Source organism: Hyperolius riggenbachi, chromosome 4 (genome assembly GCF_040937935.1).
Source record: "Hyperolius riggenbachi isolate aHypRig1 chromosome 4, aHypRig1.pri, whole genome shotgun sequence".
Lineage (NCBI taxonomy): Eukaryota > Metazoa > Chordata > Amphibia > Anura > Hyperoliidae > Hyperolius > Hyperolius riggenbachi.
Genome location: NC_090649.1, coordinates 327,235,267 through 327,252,549, shown reverse-complemented (window position 1 = coordinate 327,252,549; position 17,283 = coordinate 327,235,267). Strand labels below are relative to the sequence as shown.

The 17,283-nt window shown below is 45.4% G+C and overlaps 1 protein-coding gene across 11 annotated transcripts in view; it reads left to right on the top strand.

Moving 5' to 3' along the window:
* Positions 1–17,283, top strand: part of C4H6orf118 (chromosome 4 C6orf118 homolog) — a 103,049-nt gene that overhangs the window by 59,125 nt on the left and 26,641 nt on the right. For 9 of the 11 annotated variants that reach the window (XR_011019387.1, XR_011019388.1, XR_011019394.1 and 6 more), the window contains 2 exons: positions 168–367; positions 12,564–12,617. Coding sequence is in view for 2 of the 11 variants with exons in the window: in XM_068231759.1 (XP_068087860.1) it covers positions 168–367; positions 12,564–12,617 (254 nt within the window). In the remaining 9 variants the exon portion in view is untranslated. The remainder of the gene's footprint in view (positions 1–167; positions 368–12,563; positions 12,618–17,283) is intronic. The other 2 variants (XR_011019392.1, XR_011019390.1) reach the window with 2 other exon arrangements.

Genomic DNA, 17,283 nt, shown 5'->3' with positions numbered 1-17,283 from the left:
GCTATAGTGCTTAACATTAATAAAAGGTAAATACAGTACGTGAATTTAGACTCGCTTCAGAGTCTCTTGCAGGAAAGTCTATTCATATCAACCCAGTATCTTTTAATTATTTGTAGAATTTTCTGTTCTTATCTGTTTGGCGTTATGTTGTTTAATTGTGGTTTAAGTAGAGACCCAATTGACTTTGCAAGAAGAAAAATGTGAAAAGGACCCATGCTTTCAAAATGCAGGACAAATATTTGTAGCCAAGAGAAGCAAGGTCCTGGAGCTGTGCCGTGACATCAGAGCACTAGAGGAAGAGATTAGGGAGAAGATGACACATGTGCTGAACGCTGAAGCTTCAGAGCATTATACTAAAGATGTTCAGGTAATAGAAGGCAATATAAGCTTAGCTTGTGTAGTATAATAGCTTAGCTGTCATAACAGATGACTGACTACTTAAACGTCTGCTCTTAATTTGCTGTGCCTGGTTCTAGAATGTGATATGTTGCCCACTATTATAAATGTAGCAGAAAACGCACATTTTACACTTCTGTAAGGCAAAAGTATTTTGTTTTTTGAAAAACAAAAATGTATACTGTTTTTTATTTCACACACTTGGCATCTGTTCAGCTGGAACACAGATTTAGAAGGATGTTTCAGACTAAGGAGCTGAATGTGCTGTAGCTGCAATTCCACACAGTGAAAGCCTCAGTTGAGGCACAAGAGTTTTAAATGTATATTGTGTTGAATAGATCATAATTTGCAATAAACAGTTTTGAGCAGGGGTCTCAAACTCAATTTACCTGGGGGCCGCAGGAGGCAAAGTCAGGATGAGGCTGGGCCGCAGAAGGGATTTCACAAAAAAAGTCAATCAGCAGCTCCCACATCACAAGTAATCCACCGTGTCCCTGCCGCAAAACGAGGGCTGCAGAGCTTTCAGCTTCAGCTCTGCCCCTCCTGACGTCAATCGCGGCGCATCGCCGCCTCTCCCCGCCCCTCTCTGTGAAGGAAGAGTGAGAGGGGCGGGCAGAGGCAGCGATGCGCCGCGATTGACGTCAGAAGGGGCAGAGCTGAAGCTGAAAGCTCTGCCCCTTCCAGGAAATGCCGGCGGATTGCCCCCCGGGCGATTTGGGGGCTCTGCAGCCCTCGTTTAGCGGCGGGGATGCAGCGGATTACTTGGGAGCACTGAAGCGAACTATAAGGAAGCTTTTGCCGACGCGGGCCACAAAATATTGTATTGAGGGCCGCAAATGGCCCGCGGGCCGCAAGTTTGAGACCCCTGAGTAATGCACATAAACCATTTTTGCTTACATTTTAATAACTTGGCTGACCGGGATTGCAAAACTGTTTTCCTGTGCCAATGTCAGATGCCAATTGTTTTACAGAACAGTAAATCTGTGAGCTGTTTAATCTTCTCCCTTTATCTTTTATTGCCGGTGTTCAATCATTTTTTTTTTCTGAACCAAGGATTCTGAAAGCCCTGCCTACATTAATTCTTGCTCAGAGTTTCACACAGTTCATTGGGCACTACAGGCTATAACATGCCCGTTAAAGAGAACCCAAGGTGGGTTTGTGACATCAATATTAGGACACAGAGGCACATTCTGCATACAATAACCAGCATCTGTGTCCTTACAGGGTGCCCCCAGTTTCCCCCATGCTCTGCTGTCCTCCATTATAAAAACCGCCAGGCTAGCGACACGAAGCTTACGGAGGCGGGGAGGGAAGGGACAGAGGCGGGTAGCCGCTCTATACAGGAGGCGGGGGAGCAGCGGTGAGTGGCTGCCATAAGGTAAACCGCAGACTAGTGACAATCTGCGTGTCGCTAGCCTGGCGGTTTTTATAATGGGGGACAGCAGAGCATGGGGGAGCCTGGGGGCACACTGTAAGGATACAGATGCTGGTGATTGTATGCAGAATGTGCCTCTATCTCCTAATATTGATGTCACAAACCCACCTCTGGTTCTTTTAAGAGCAGGCTTAGAGCACCTCAAGCATTCATAAATGGAGGTAACTATTTTACTATATTTTGTAACCTAAAATGTTTTGGCATTTGCAAAATTGTATAGGTCCATTTTAAACAGGCAACTATACCCATTTCACATGCCCCTGGATGCTTTATTTACCCCAACATTCTGCTTGGAATTCCAGGCCATATATATTTAAAATCTTCTATACCTGCAGGGCCGGATTTGTATATTTTAGTGCCCTAGGCCAACTGCCAATAACCCTCCCCCTAACAGAATCACACACATACAAATATTGTAATCCCCCACCAATACTTGCCACCCAGGCCTGTGATTGTAATCTGGCATCTTTGGAGCTCTCCAGGCCATAGGATTAGATTGTGAGCTCCTCTGAGTACAGTCAGGACATGACTGTGTACTCTGTAAAGTTCTGCAGAAGATGTCAGGATTATATAAATATATAATAATATGGCAGGGTATTAGACTATGGTAGGATTCGATTGTGAGCTCCTCTGAGGGTAGTCAACGGCATGACTCTACAAAGGGCTACATAAGATGTCAACACTATATTACATGTCAGTGTGAGCTGTCTGCACCTGCGCAGTAGCACGAATACAGTCAGGCTCAGCTTTATCTGTCAGTGCCTGAGCAGTTTTGCTACTGTGCAGGTGCGTGCAGTGCGGCTGCACTTTGAGGGTCTGAGTGCTGGATCACCCTGCCGCCGGAGGACAATTAAAGCCTCTTTAGGATCCTCCTCCTAATGTAAGCATCCAAAAGTGCCCACCCCAAGCCTCATACATTTGCACTAAATGCTTTAGAGAGAGGAAGATAAGAGGTGGGAGAGAACAAAAGAGTGGAGAAAAGGAAGTGAAGGGAAATATAGGGGAGGACAGGGAAGAGAGAAGACAAGTAGGCAGAATTAGAAAAAGTATGAGGGGACAATTATGTTAAAAAAAAGAGTAGCTAAGGGAAGGAGAGCGAGAAAGAAAAAAAAAAATGACACAGCGTAGAGGAAAGGAGAAAGAGTGGTACAGTCTGGAGTGGGTGGCAAAAGTGAAAGGAGATATCAGGGCAGCTTCCCAGCCAATGCTACATTTGTTTCCTTCTCCTCCAAATACAAAATTGAGAGGAAAGGGGAGACAGAGGAAGGAAGAGGAGCAAAAGAGAAAGAAAGAATAAAGATGGGATGGAAGGAAAAGAGGTAGAGATAGCAATGAGCAAAAGTTAGGATAAAAAAGGGGAGGAAAGGAGAAGTTTCACATGGAGACAGAATAGCAATAAATCAGCCAGGCTGAGAAGAAGCATTCAGCTGCAGCTAAATCAGCTTATCTACATACAGACAGTGTATTGCAGCTGTTTGTTTACTTACTCATCCCAGCCTGGTCATGACTCATTTGAAGTGTGAAATCTCTGTGCTCTGTCCCCATAGCTCCCTAGACACAAATCACTCACTTGGTGGGCGCTTCTATCCTAATTAATCTTGTTAATGCAGATTTGCAGATAAGCCACAGTGGGCAGCATTTCCAGGAGGAAAGGAGGTAGAGGGTCTTTGATCTTCACGCCACTCTGTACTGAAGGCAAGGGGGTGGAGTTGGTGTTTGTAAACACACCAGTGTCTCTTCTGTTCATCTGCACCCACCATCTTATTGTAGTTCAAACTGCAGTGAAAGTCCGGCGGCCATTTTACTGGAGACTATAGATACACAGCTGCCGTTCTTGTCTCCTCATCCTCCAACCCACCAGGATGGAACGGACTCTCTCTCGGCAGTCTGCAGAGTGTGTGTTGGGAGGGGGAGTGCCAGGCAAGCTGTGAGCAGAGAGGAGTCACGGAGAGAGAGTGCAGGCGGGCCACAGTCTTCATGAATGGAGGGACAGTCATTTGCTCTGCTTCACACACTTTTCTTCCCTTCTGCCGCCCCAAACAATGCTGAATTTCTGGCGCCCTAGGCCATGGCCTATGTGGCCTAGCCAGAAATGCGGCCCTGTATACCTGTATACCTGTATCTATACTTCTTCTCCTATTAAAGCTCTTTACCTTTGAGGTGTAATTTATGATGGTTATCGTTGTTGGCATCTGTAAGGTTCATTACATTCACATGTTAGGCTGCACATTAAGTTTAAGGCTAGGTTCCCACGGGTGCATTGCAGTACAGAAAACTGTCCCTTGAAAGTGGCTTGCCGCTTTGCAATGCACCACCTGTTACTGTTCACAGTGTCGCAGATGCGTTGCGTTATAATGGCGTGCAGCATCATAGCGCACTGCATGCATTGTGTTTACCGTTAAGGGCCCGTTTCCACTAGAAGCGGTGCGATGCAGCTACATAGCCGCATCGTACCGCGGGTGTCCTGAAACACATGCACGGCAATGGAATAGTTTCCACTGCGGGCATATTGTACGGAGCAATCAGAGAATCTGCAGCATGCTACAGAATCTCGCACTGCCGCAGCTGCGGCTAATCTCTTCAATTGACTTCCGCATCAGGAGATGAGGAAGTGACGTAGGCGCCGGCGAAAGTGATGCGTAGCTGCATAGCATCTCTTTCGCCAATGGAAAAGGGCCCTAACAGTAGCAGTGAAGCATAGTTTTCATTCACTGTATGCCACACACAACCCGTGGCTAACGTGCAACACAGCTTTCCCTTTCTATTGCACTCTTACACACAATTCCCACTGTCAACCTAGCCTCACAGTCAGACTTGCAGGCACATTGTGGGGAAATGATCGTTGTACTGCTTTCAAGTCCTTTCCATTAGCATTTCATTAAGTCCTTGATCCATGAGGAAAACATTATTAATTAATTATTAGAATTATTATGCTTTTAAGTAGTGCTGATACTGAAGAATGTAGTCTATGCTATTGGGCAAATTATGGTAGCCAACTAAAAGCTTTCTGCCATTGCATGGCCGCCTCATAGGACTTGGACAGAGCTAGCCACAAATCTTGGGTGTGACTTCACTGCACTATGTAAAACACGATAAGGCATTTCAGCCCTTCCAGGAGGGTTGCTCGGTGCCAATTAGCTGCAGTATATTTGAACTTTAAGTAGCGTTACTTTCACTATTGTTTCTTTGTTCCAGTGATTGAACATGTAATGCCTTTGTGATGAATAGCGGAAAAGCCGCCGCATGTTCTGACAGTAAGGGGGCTGATTCCGCGTCTGATGCGGTGGTTTGTCCGCGTCAGCATGCGTCTGGGTTCTCTGGAACTAGTGGTGCACATGGGAGGAATGGCGTGGGGGCCGCCGCGTGTTCTGAGGGTAAGGCGGCGGATTCCGCGTCCAGTGCGGCAGTTTCCCCGCAGCAACATGTGTCTAGGCTGTCTGGACCTAGTAGTGCACACAGATGGAGAGCTACACGCGCGCGCTGCAAGACAAGCTCTTTATACCAATAGGAGGAAGATCAGCTGATCAGGGCGGTCAGCTGATCCCTGCTGAGTCAGTGATTGGTTGATGGGAGCTGGGCGGCGCTGTGGAGCGCTTTACTATATAGATCTCCTGCTGTTCAGTTGCTGGTTGTCTGGCGTTGCGAATGCCTATGTGTTAGCACTCAGACCTTAGTCAGATCTTTCAGTGTGGTGGAACCAGGAGGACCTGGGAATCCACACTTAGCCAGTTACTGTATATCATCTGTGTTATTCTCTAGCATAGTTCCAGGGTGTTGAGATCACGGCCCTCACACCCCAGACTAGGAATACTGTATATCATCTGTGTTATTCTCTAGCATAGTTCCAGGGTGTTGAGATCACGGCCCTCACACCCCAGACTAGGAATACTGTGTATCATCTGTGTTATTCTCTAGCATAGTTCCAGGGTGTTGAGATCATGGCCCTCACACCCCAGACTAGGCCTTGTTCTGATATCTGTTATGACCTGTAGCTTTCTTGGCTATTCTTCTGATCTCTGATTTGGTACTTTGCATATCTGATACTCTGTTGCCGACCCGGCCTGTCTGACCTTCTGGCTGTCACCCCCCGCAGGGTTTCCAGCCTTTCCACAGGGGTCCCCTGCTCTTCAGAGGGGACACTGCTCCTTATCAGTCAGGGACTCCCTCTCCAGGTGTCCTTGACTGCAGTAGAGTCTTCTCTACTTATTGGACCACCTACTACCCCTGTGGTCCAAAGGTTACTGTTGCACCAAAACACTTACACACTCAGGTGTCTAGAGGTTAGACATATTTGATTATTGGCGATTCTGCAGATCCCCAATAATCAAGTATATCTGTATTCTTGGGGATACTGCAGATCGCCAAGGATCAGATTCTCTCTCTGGTTGCTGACACCTATCGTTACAGAACGCCAGACCAAAACAATATGGACGCACTTAGCACTCGTCTGGACACACTCACCACCTCGGTGGAGAATCTCATGAGAGTGATGGACGGTCAGCAGGCCCAGATCTCTGCTTTATCTGGGTCACTACAAGTCCTACAGACGACTGTCAATTCAGTGCAATCCGCTCCAGTCACAGACTTGAGAGCGTCTGTACCGGAAAAGTTTTCTGGCCATAGATCTGACTTTCAGAATTTTAAGAATCGTGTGATGTCATATTTTGAATTGCGGCCTAATCTGTCAGGGACAGAGACACAGAGAATCACCTTTATCAAAACCTTACTCTCAGGGGATGCTCAAACCTGGGCGTATAATTTACCAACAGGGCATGAAGCACTTAGGTCAGTTGAAGATTTCTTCCAGTCCATGGCCATAATTTATGACGACCCAGACATTGCGTCTACCTCGGTTTTTTTATCGGGGTTGTCAGACGCAGTTTCTGGACTGATGTTGGGATACCCTGAACCTAAGACACTTGAGGAAGCAATCTCTCTGGCAGTGCATGTGGATCATCGGTTACGATACCAAAAGCAAACCCGTGGTAAAGACAGGGTTAGATATGTCTCTTATGCCACGTCTCCACCCACCTCACCACCACCTGAGCCAATGCGAATTGGTCACTCTAAATTAACTCGTTCAGAGAAGAATCGTAGGAAGACAGAGCAGCTTTGTCTATACTGTGCAGAGGAGGGTCATATAGTGCGGAACTGTCCCAAGAAGTCGGGAAACGCTGCCGCCTAGGTGTAGTCAGAGGTAATACCCTGGGCGCGCAGTCTTTACCTCTACGTAATGATCGTCTGTTACTCCCTTCTTCGGTCACATGGGAGGGTCAGACTGCTTCTACGGAAGCCTTTATTGATTCTGGTTCAGCAGCTAATTTAATCGATTACGAGTTTGCAAAAAGATTGGGTATACCCATGCTTCCCTTGAATCAACCAATCTTGGTCACTGCGGTAGATGACTCTCCTCTGCAGAGTAACCACCCCTTGTCCCAGACTCCTAATGTGCATCTCAAGGTGGGGGTTTTACATGGGGAGAGTCTGCAATTTCTGGTCTTGCATATGGCAACCTCTACCGTCATTCTTGGCATGCCCTGGTTACAAATCCACTCACCTCAGATAGACTGGGTTACGGGTCAGCTAACAAGCTGGTCATCCCACTGTGATCATCATTGTTTAGCGAAAGTAACCCTGGGTAATACCAACGTTCAGGTTGAAGGTGTACCAAGACAATACGCAGAATTTGCTGATGTCTTTTGCCCATAGTCAGCAGACAAACTTCCCCCCCCATCGGGCCTTTGATTGTCCTATCGATCTGAGATCTGGTTGTATGCCGCCCAGAGGTCATCTTTATAATCTATCTGGGCCAGAGAAACTAGCTATGCAGGAATACATCAGGGAAAACTTGGCGAAAGGGTTCATACGTCCCTCTAGGTCACCAGCAGGGGCAGGGTTTTTTTTCGTGAAGAAAAAAGACGGAGGTCTCCGCCCCTGTATTGATTACAGAGGACTGAATAAGATCACTGTGAAAAATCGCTACCCTTTACCATTGATTGACGATTTATTCACACAGGTGACCAACGCCAAGATTTTTTCTAAGCTAGATCTGAGGGGTGCATTCAATCTGGTTCGCATCAGAGATGGGGATGAATGGAAGACGGCCTTTAACACACCCGATGGGCATTACGAATACCTGGTGATGCCCTTTGGGTTGTGCAATGCGCCAGCCGTCTTCCAGGAGTTAATCAATGAAGTTTTTAGGGAAGTGTTGGGAAAGTTTGTTCTGGTCTATTTGGACGGTATACTAATCTTTTCATCCAACCTCGCTGAACATCGCAAGCATGTCAGATGGGTATTAGAGAGGTTACGACAGAATCAACTGTATGCCAAACTAGAGAAATTCCTCTTTGAGGTAGAGTCGGTTGTCTTCCTGGGTTACATCATCTCCACTTCTGGTCTCTCGATGGACCCAGGGAAGGTTTCTGCTGTCCTGGACTGGCCTCAGCTCGTGGGGTTGAAGGCACTCCAGAGGTTCCTGGGGTTTGCCAATTACTACAGAAGGTTTATTAAGGGGTACTCTACCACCATCTCTCCTCTCACCAGTCTCACCAAGAAGGGGGCTGATACTCATCATTGGTCACCTGAGGCTCATACGGCCTTCTCGACTTTAAAGAAGCTGTTTTGTTCTGCCCCAATACTGAGACATGTTGACGTCGCCTTTCCCTTCATTGTGGAGGTTGATGCCTCAGAGGTGGGGGTAGGAGCGGTGTTGTCACAGAGGTCAGGATTGCAGGGCAAGCTACATCCATGCACTTACTTTTCTTGCAGATTTTCACCTGCCGAGAAAAATTATGACATCGGCAACCGGGAGCTCCTAGCCATTAAATTAGCTTTTGAGGAATGGCGACACTGGCTGGAGGGTGCAGAACATGTTATCACGGTTTACCAAGACCATAAGAATTTGGAGTATATCGAGGGGGCTAAGAGACTTAGCCCCCGTCAGGCCCGGTGGTCCCTGTTTTTTGCTAGATTTAGATTTATAATCACGTATACTCCCGGAAGTAAGAATATCAAGGCCAATGCACTCTCTAGGTGTTTTGAGCCCGAGTCAGTGCAGTCTACTGATCCGGAGACTATCTTGCCTCCAAAGGTAGTCCTGGCAGCCACTGAGACTTGGAGAGATTGGTCAACCACTTTGAGTCCCTATCAACAGGATGTTCCAGAGGGGAAGCCAGAGGGGGTCATGTTTATGCCACTGCCCTTTCGGTTACAAATTCTACAGTTTTTTCACTCTCACAAGAACGCCGGTCATCCTGGAGCCACCAGAACTCAGGATCTACTGGCTAGATGTGCCTGGTGGCCTAGTTTGGCGTCTGATTGTAAGGAATTTGTAAGGGAGTGCACGATCTGTGCGAGGAGTAAGCCCTCTCATCAGGCCCCCGTGGGCACGCTACAGTCTTTGCCAGTCCCCAATGAACCTTGGACTCATATTTCCATGGATTTTGTGGGTGAACTCCCTCGGTCTAAAAGCAAGTCGGTCATTTGGGTGGTAGTAGATCTTTTCAGTAAGATGGCGCACTTTGTCTCTCTGAAAGGACTCCCCTCGGCCCAGGAACTGTCTGATCTCTTCATCCAGCACATCTTCCGGCTGCATGGCATTCCGGAAAATGTAGTGTCAGATCGGGGAGTCCAATTTGTTTCAAAATTTTGGAGGGCCTTTTGCCGTTTGCAGAGTTTGCGCACAACAATCTGAAAAACTCTTCTTCTGGGTATTCCCCTTTTCAAGTGGTGTCAGGTAGATCACCTAAGTTTGCACCTTTGCCAGTCGCATCAACTCCTTTTCCAGCGCTGGAGGACTGGCAGAGGGCCTTGAAAGAGATTTGGGGAATGGTTAAGAGGAACCTAGGGAAAGCTTTCCAAACCCAGAAGAAGCAGGCAGATAAACATCGGTCGGTGGAGTGGAGATTCTCCCCTGGAGATCTGGTGTGGGTATCCACTCGTCATTTGGCCTTGAAACAATTGTCACCCAAGCTAGGTCCTAAATTTATAGGACCATTTCCAGTGGCCAAGAAAATTAATAATGTCACATATGCTGTTGATCTCCCACCCAGCATGAAAGGTGTGAGATCGTTCCATGTGTCCCTGTTGAAACCAGCTGTACAGGTGGACTCCTCTCCCCCCCCTCCCCCCTGTGTTGGTGGATGACCAACCAGAGTATGAGATTGAAAAGATTCTGGATTCTCGCCTGGTGCAGAATTCCGTGCAGTATCTGGTCCACTGGAAAGGATATGGCATAGAGGAGAGATCTTGGGTGCCAGATTACCGCATGCATGCGGAGGATTTGAAGAAAGAGTTCCATGATTTACATCCTGGAAAGCCTGGTGGAAAGTGCCCGGAGTCCACTCCTCGGGGGGGTACTGTGATGAATAGCGGAAAAGCCGCCGCGTGTTCTGACAGTAAGGCGGCTGATTCCGCGTCTGATGCGGCGGTTTGTCCGCGTCAGCATGCGTCTGGGTTGTCTGGAACTAGTGGTGCACATGGGAGGAATGGCGTGGGGGCCGCCGCGTGTTCTGACGGTAAGGCGGCGGATTCCGCGTCCAGTGCGGCGGTTTCCCCGCAGCAACATGTGTCTGGCCTGTCTGGACCTAGGGACCTAGTAGTGCACACAGATGGAGAGCTACGCGCGCGCGCTGCAAGACAAGCTCTTTATACCAATAGGAGGAAGATCAGTTGATCAGGGGGGTCAGCTGATCCTTGCTCAGTCAGTGATTGGTTGATGGGAGCTGGGCAGCGCTGTGGAGCACTTTATTATATAGATCTCCTGCTGTTCAGTTGCTGGTTGTCTGGCGTTGCGAATGCCTATGTGTTAGCACTCAGACCTTAGTCAGATCTTTCAGTGTGGTGGAACCAGGAGGACCTGGGAATCCACACTTAGCCAGTTACTGTATATCATCTGTGTTATTCTCTAGCATAGTTCCAGGGTGTTGAGATCACGGCCCTCACACCCCAGACTAGGAATACTGTGTATCATCTGTGTTATTCTCTAGCATAGTTCCAGGGTGTTGAGATCACGGCCCTCACACCCCAGACTAGGCCTTGTTCTGATATCTGTTATGACCTGTAGCTTTCCTGACTATTCTTCTGATCTCTGATTTGGTACTTTGCATATCTGATACTCTGTTGCCGACCCGACCTGTCTGACCTTCTGGCTGTCACCCCCCGCACCCTGCGCCCAGCCTTTCCGCAGGGGTCCCCTGCTCTTCAGAGGGGACACTGCTCCTTATCAGTCAGGGACTCCCTCTCCAGGTGTCCTTGACTGCAGTAGAGTCTTCTCTACTTATTGGACCACCTGCTACCCCTGTGGTCCAAAGGTTACTGTTGCACCAAAACACTTACACACTCAGGTGTCTAGAGGTTAGACATATTTGATTTTTTGCGATTCTGCAGATCCCCAATAATCTGGTATATCTGTATTCTTGGGGATACTGCAGATCACCAAGGATCAGATTCTCTCTCTGGTTGCTGACACCTATCGTTACAGCCTTATGGTGAATAGTTCCCAAATTATCCATTATAATTTCACTGCTCATTGCATCTACATTATATTTAGTTTCCTTTAGTCTTGTTTACACTCTTGTTGCTAGTATCAAGTGGTTATTTGTAAAAGCTGCCTTCTTTCAAAGAAGCACAAGGGAAGGCGATGTCCTCCAGTAAGAGGGTTGACATTTAGTTATTTTCCATTGGTATCCCGGTAACACATGTCACACTAATAGAGTAACAGGTGGTCCTCCCCTTACATTAGGATCTGTAAAATTGTCATGTGCTGCTTGCTGGCCTTTCATGCATCAGGCCCATAGCACACAATTCATTGCACTCTTTAGGCATTACCGATTCCTCCTTTAATACAATGTATTTTTATTACATGCATCTCATTTTGTTGAGAATGTAAATAATATAGAAATATTTTCTGAGTGTTGCAGTGAGCTTACCAGTAGGATCGATCAGATTAGCATTTTATTTGGTTTTCCTGGTCTCTTATAACACCCTGCAAGCATCTTTCAGTTTACGTTCAGTTTGCACTATTGAGGGGCACTGACTTTACATTTATCAGGTGCATGAGTGATTTGTGATGCTACCAAAGTATGTCCTGTTTTTAAAGCGTTGCTGTTCCCAGTGATCATTTGAAGGCAGCCTTTCTGATTGTGGGTCACATTCTGCCCAAAACTCTAAAACTAGGTAAAAATTAACTTTTCACCTTTATAAGGTAGAATTACAAGATGTGAAGTAATGCAGCTGTCAGATGCAGCCTTTGTGGTATGCGCTGGCCCTCTCTTTGCTGTCCATTAAAATGTAAGTTACACATTTTTGCTTAGCTGCTCCCAAGGTTATATATATGGTTTTTTTTTATTTAGGTTAGGCCACTTGCCCGGAGCTCTGCCTCACCGTGGCGCAAGTGTCCAGTATATTATACTTTGCATGCAAACTATAGTGGAAGCCAAAGTTCCTCCATAGTATAATAAATGTAGCATTTGTTTTGGACGCAGGGCATGCATTTTCAGCCTAATAGAGGTGGTGCATGCCTGAGCGATTAACCAGTCGATTGCAGCATGTTTTTAGGGATGCGCAACCTCTCCCCCTTTTCATAAAGATGTGAAGTACAGTAACTCAAATCTATTATGCATAATTCAGTCACATTACCCTGACTTCTTCATGCTGTTCTTTTCAACAAACGTGCATCTTCTGAGTGAATGTGGCCTTAATTCTATGCATTTTCTTTTACTTTTTACAGTCAGAGACCGTGAAACTTCAGTCATCAAATGCTTTTCTTCAAAGAGCAAATAAGGTATTATGGCATAGTGTATTTTATTTACTTTTTCATACTTGCTTTGTATCTTAGTGGGTGAGAGTCGGTTTGCACATTGTCTGTTTTCTGTAAAGTGCCCAGTTTTATCGAAAATCATAAACCATATTTCTAATCTACAGTAGCAAGAAAAAGTATGTGAAGCCTTTGGAATTATATGGATTTCTGCACAAATTAGTCATAAAATGTGATCTGATCTTCATATAAGTCACAGCAATAGACTATCACAGTCTGCTTAAAAAGAAACTCCGACCAAGAATTGAACTTTATCCCAATCAGTAGCTGATACCCCCTTTTACATGAGAAATCTATTCCTTTTCACAAACAGACCATCAGGGGGCGCTGTATGGCTGATATTGTGGTGAAACCCCTCCCACCAAGAAATTCTGAGTACGTACTCTTGGCAGTTTCCTGTCTGTGAACCTTGCTGCATTGTGGGAAATAGCTGTTTACAGCTGTTTCCAACTGCCAAAAAAACACGCAGCAGCTGCATCACCTGCGAACAGTAAAAATGTCACAGTGTATTCCGGGATTTAAAAGATTTTACAATGGGCAAACACTGACTAAATCATTTATACATAATTATTGTAAAAATGAAGCACTTTTTTTTACATTATTTTCACTGGAGTTCCTCTTTAAACTAATACCACACAAATAATTAAATGTTTCCATGTATTTATTTAACACACCGTGTAAACATTCACAGTGCAGGTGGAAAAGGTACAGTATGTGAACCCCTAGACTAATGACATCTCCAAGAGCTAATTGGAGTGAGGTGTTAGCCAGCTGGAGTCCAATAGATGAGATGAGATTGTAGGTGTTGGTTACAGCTGCTTTGCCATATAAGAAACACACGCCAGTTTTGGGTTTGCTTTTCCCAAGAAGCATTGCCTAATGTGAATGATGCAGAATGTACAGGGAGTTTGGCAGGCACTCAGGGTTAGCTGTAGAGGAACCAGACAACATACACTCAGGCAAGCTATGTGCTCAAGATCAAAAGGATAGTTTATGCAGAACATATGAAGAGGCAGAAGGAGATCTGGCACTATAGCTTTTTATTATAGCAAAAAATTGACAAGTGCTAAAGTGCTGTTGTGCAGAGACATATTGAACAATGCAGGATCGTGATTGATCAAAAACATTGATGAGTGACAATAGCACAAGGTGGTTTGCTAACCTGAGTGTCAGGGAGGTAGCAGGTGTGGGTGCCAATGGGTGCACGGCCTTACGCCGTTTCGCAGGGCAAACGCCAAGCTTCTTCCGAGGAGTGCACGAAGTGACTGAGTGAAAATCGGGGATAAGAGCGCGTCTGTTCATGACGCACTTCCGGTCATATATTGCCATATCCTGCCCACTCATGCTACTTCCTTGCTCCGCTTGTAGCATAGGGTTTACATAGCTAATATAGCTTCCATATGAGAGAATACTCTCATTTGTTGCTTTTGCGCATTGAGATTGCCCCAGCATCTGTTTAGTCAGGCTGGGACATCTCATGTTGCCATAGTATCAACTTTGTATACGCTGTTGCTCACAGCGTACCCTCATTACGCCATCCAATGCGCATCTGCGCTGCTATTGGCCGCGTCAATGCGACGTCATTTGACGCGCATACGTGACGCATCTGTATAGCAGTGCAGAATCTTGACCTTAGCCTTCAGCGTTACTGCAAGCCAATTAGACAGCAAGGGCGGGATCGGCACAGCGGACCGGAAGTGCGTCATGAACAGACGCGCTCTTATCCCCGATTTTCACTCAGTCACTTCGTGCACTCCTCGGAAGAAGCTTGGCGTTTGCCCTGCGAAACGGCGTAAGGCCGTGCACCCATTGGCACCCACACCTGCTACCTCCCTGACACTCAGGTTAGCAAACCACCTTGTGCTATTGTCACTCATCAATGTTTTTGATCAATCACGATCCTGCATTGTTCAATATGTCTCTGCACAACAGCACTTTAGCACTTGTCAATTTTTTGCTATAATAAAAAGCTATAGTGCCAGATCTCCTTCTGCCTCTTCATATGTTCTAATGTGAATGATGCCTTGCAAAAAAGAGCTCTCAGAAGACCTACAATTAAGAATTGTTAACTGTCAACTGCCACATGGACCGGAGCATACTGCGGAGGCGCAGTAGTTCTGCGCCTGCGCAGTATGCTCCGGTCCACGTGGTGGTGATTGACAGCACCGCTCGCAGGCGCAGCACAGGCTGACCTCCAGGCCGGCCTGACGTCATCGCCGGGGACCGGGAAGCTTCACAGGCGAACCATTCACCACGGAGCTGCAGCGAGGGAGAAGATGGGTGTTGCAACAGAACAACAGGACCCAAAGCATAGAAGTAAATCAACAACAGAATGGCTTAAACAGAAGAAAATATGCCTTCTGCAGTGGCCCAAGCAGAGTCCTGACCTCAACCCGATTGAGATGCTGTGGCATGACCTCAAGAAAGCAATTTACACCAGACATCCCAAGAATATTGCTGAACTGAAACAGTTCTGTAAAGAGGAGTGGTATTAGTTTAAGCAGACTGTGATTGTCTATTGTTGTGACTTAGATGAAGATCAGATCACATTTTATGACCAATTTGCACAGAAATCCATATAATTCCAAAGGGTTCACATACTTTTTCTTGCTTCTGTATATAACTCATTTGTTGATATTGAAGACAGTATATGCCTTTTTAGAATGAACAGAATATTAGGACTTTAGGGCCCATTCACACTTGAGCGTTTTGCCGGTGATTTCGTCAAAATGCTCAAACGCTAGGGTAATAAAAGCTTTTCAAAGCGCTAGGGTAATAAAAGTCTATGGGCCCGTTCTCATTTGGGCGATTTGTGCTAATCGACGCAAATCGCCACAAAACACTAAACGCAAATGCGTAGCCTGCACCATTTTCAGGCGATTTCCTGGCAATCGCGGTTTAGTGCTATAGAAATGCAAAGCGCGATCGCTAAAAAATCACCAGGTGTGAATAGTGTTTTTTGGCGCCAAAAACCGCCAGAGCAAAACGCTAGCAAAATCGCTAGTGTTTTGCGATCAGCAAGTGTGAATGGGCCCTTAGAGATGTGTAACTCAATAAACTCACAAGATACTAGGACCAATATGCAATTCAATTTTGCTCCTGAGTTATCTCCTAGGGTACATTTTTCATATTCTCTTTAAAATAACCTTTAAGCATTTTCTAATTAAAAAAAAAAAGTACCCAAAACTTTGTTAGAAAGTACTAACAAAATTATTTTCTTGCATGCTGGTGGTTTAAAAAGCATTTTATGACGAGGTGTGAAAAGTAAATTGCATATGGGCCTAGGTGTAGTACTGTATATTATAAAGGGCATGAAACTCCAAGATAAAGTTCATTATTTTTAGTAAATTATTGCAAAACACATATTATTTCTAATAGCGTACTAACTCATTGTGACAGTGCTTGACATTATCCAGAACTGGCTGATATATGTAGGCAAACATATTGAACATAGCTATCTACATTGAAAAAAAGGATTGTCCATCAAGATCAACTTCTATAGCCTCTCTGTGCCTAATCTAGAGGAAAAGCTACAAGGTTAAAATTACCTCACTGAGTGGATCAAGTTACCTTCCTAGATCCAAAAACATATTGCATGTCAAAATAACTAAAGTTCCTTTAGATAATACAATAAGTGATCAACGGTTTCCAGCAAACTTTCCAAACTGTTTCTTCTAAGGCCTAAAACAGAACTGGAACAGAACTGTACAAAATGTTACACGCACAAGCTTAAATTGGAGACATCAGAAAGGATGCATAAATTATGTGGGTGTATACAAAAATCCTGCAGTATCATTCAGTTCTATAGATTCTTCTAAGTAAAAAACTTACCTAGGCAAAGTGTAAAAAGTACCTAGGCTATGTAACTGCATTTAACAATGAGTGAACACAATCGATACACAACTGGATTAACAAGTCAGGAAATAGTAATAGATAAGGGTGTGTGGTATAAAAAGAATCATTAAGCATGTATGTCTGTCAAAGTATTCAAACACCTCTTATGCTCGGAATACACCATACAATTTTCTGTAATGCTGGGATTACACGATACTTTTTTTTGTTAGAATCATTCCGATAGATGCCTTTGATAAAATTCCGACATGTCCGATGTTCCGCTTGATTCGTTTCAGCTCGATTTCGTATAGAAGTCAATGGAAAAAAGATAAGAAAAATGAGTGGAAGATAAGAGAATCTTTCAGAAAATCGAATGGTTAATAGATTGCGCGCCGAATTAAACACAAAAAACGTATCGTGTAATCCCAGCATAAGATTCACTGTAATGCTAGGAATACACGGCTCGTTTTATATTATCAATCGAGCCATTGATGGCTCGATTGATAATATCCTACGTGTCCGATCACCGCGCCGTATCGAAACCGCGCTCGATCGGGAATCGATCTGCACGCGCGGACGTGCGGGGATGCGCTGGCATAGAGCCAGTGGCTTGATTCCAGCGCATAAACGTGCCGTGTATGCCCAGCATAAGATTTACCTGCCAGATAGATAAATTCCAACATGTTGGAAATTATCTATCTCATCATCTATCAGCCTAGCAATTAGGCATTGTTCTACTCAGCAGGAGATAACCAAAAGACAATGCACCAGACATAATGACCATTCTCTACAGAAAATA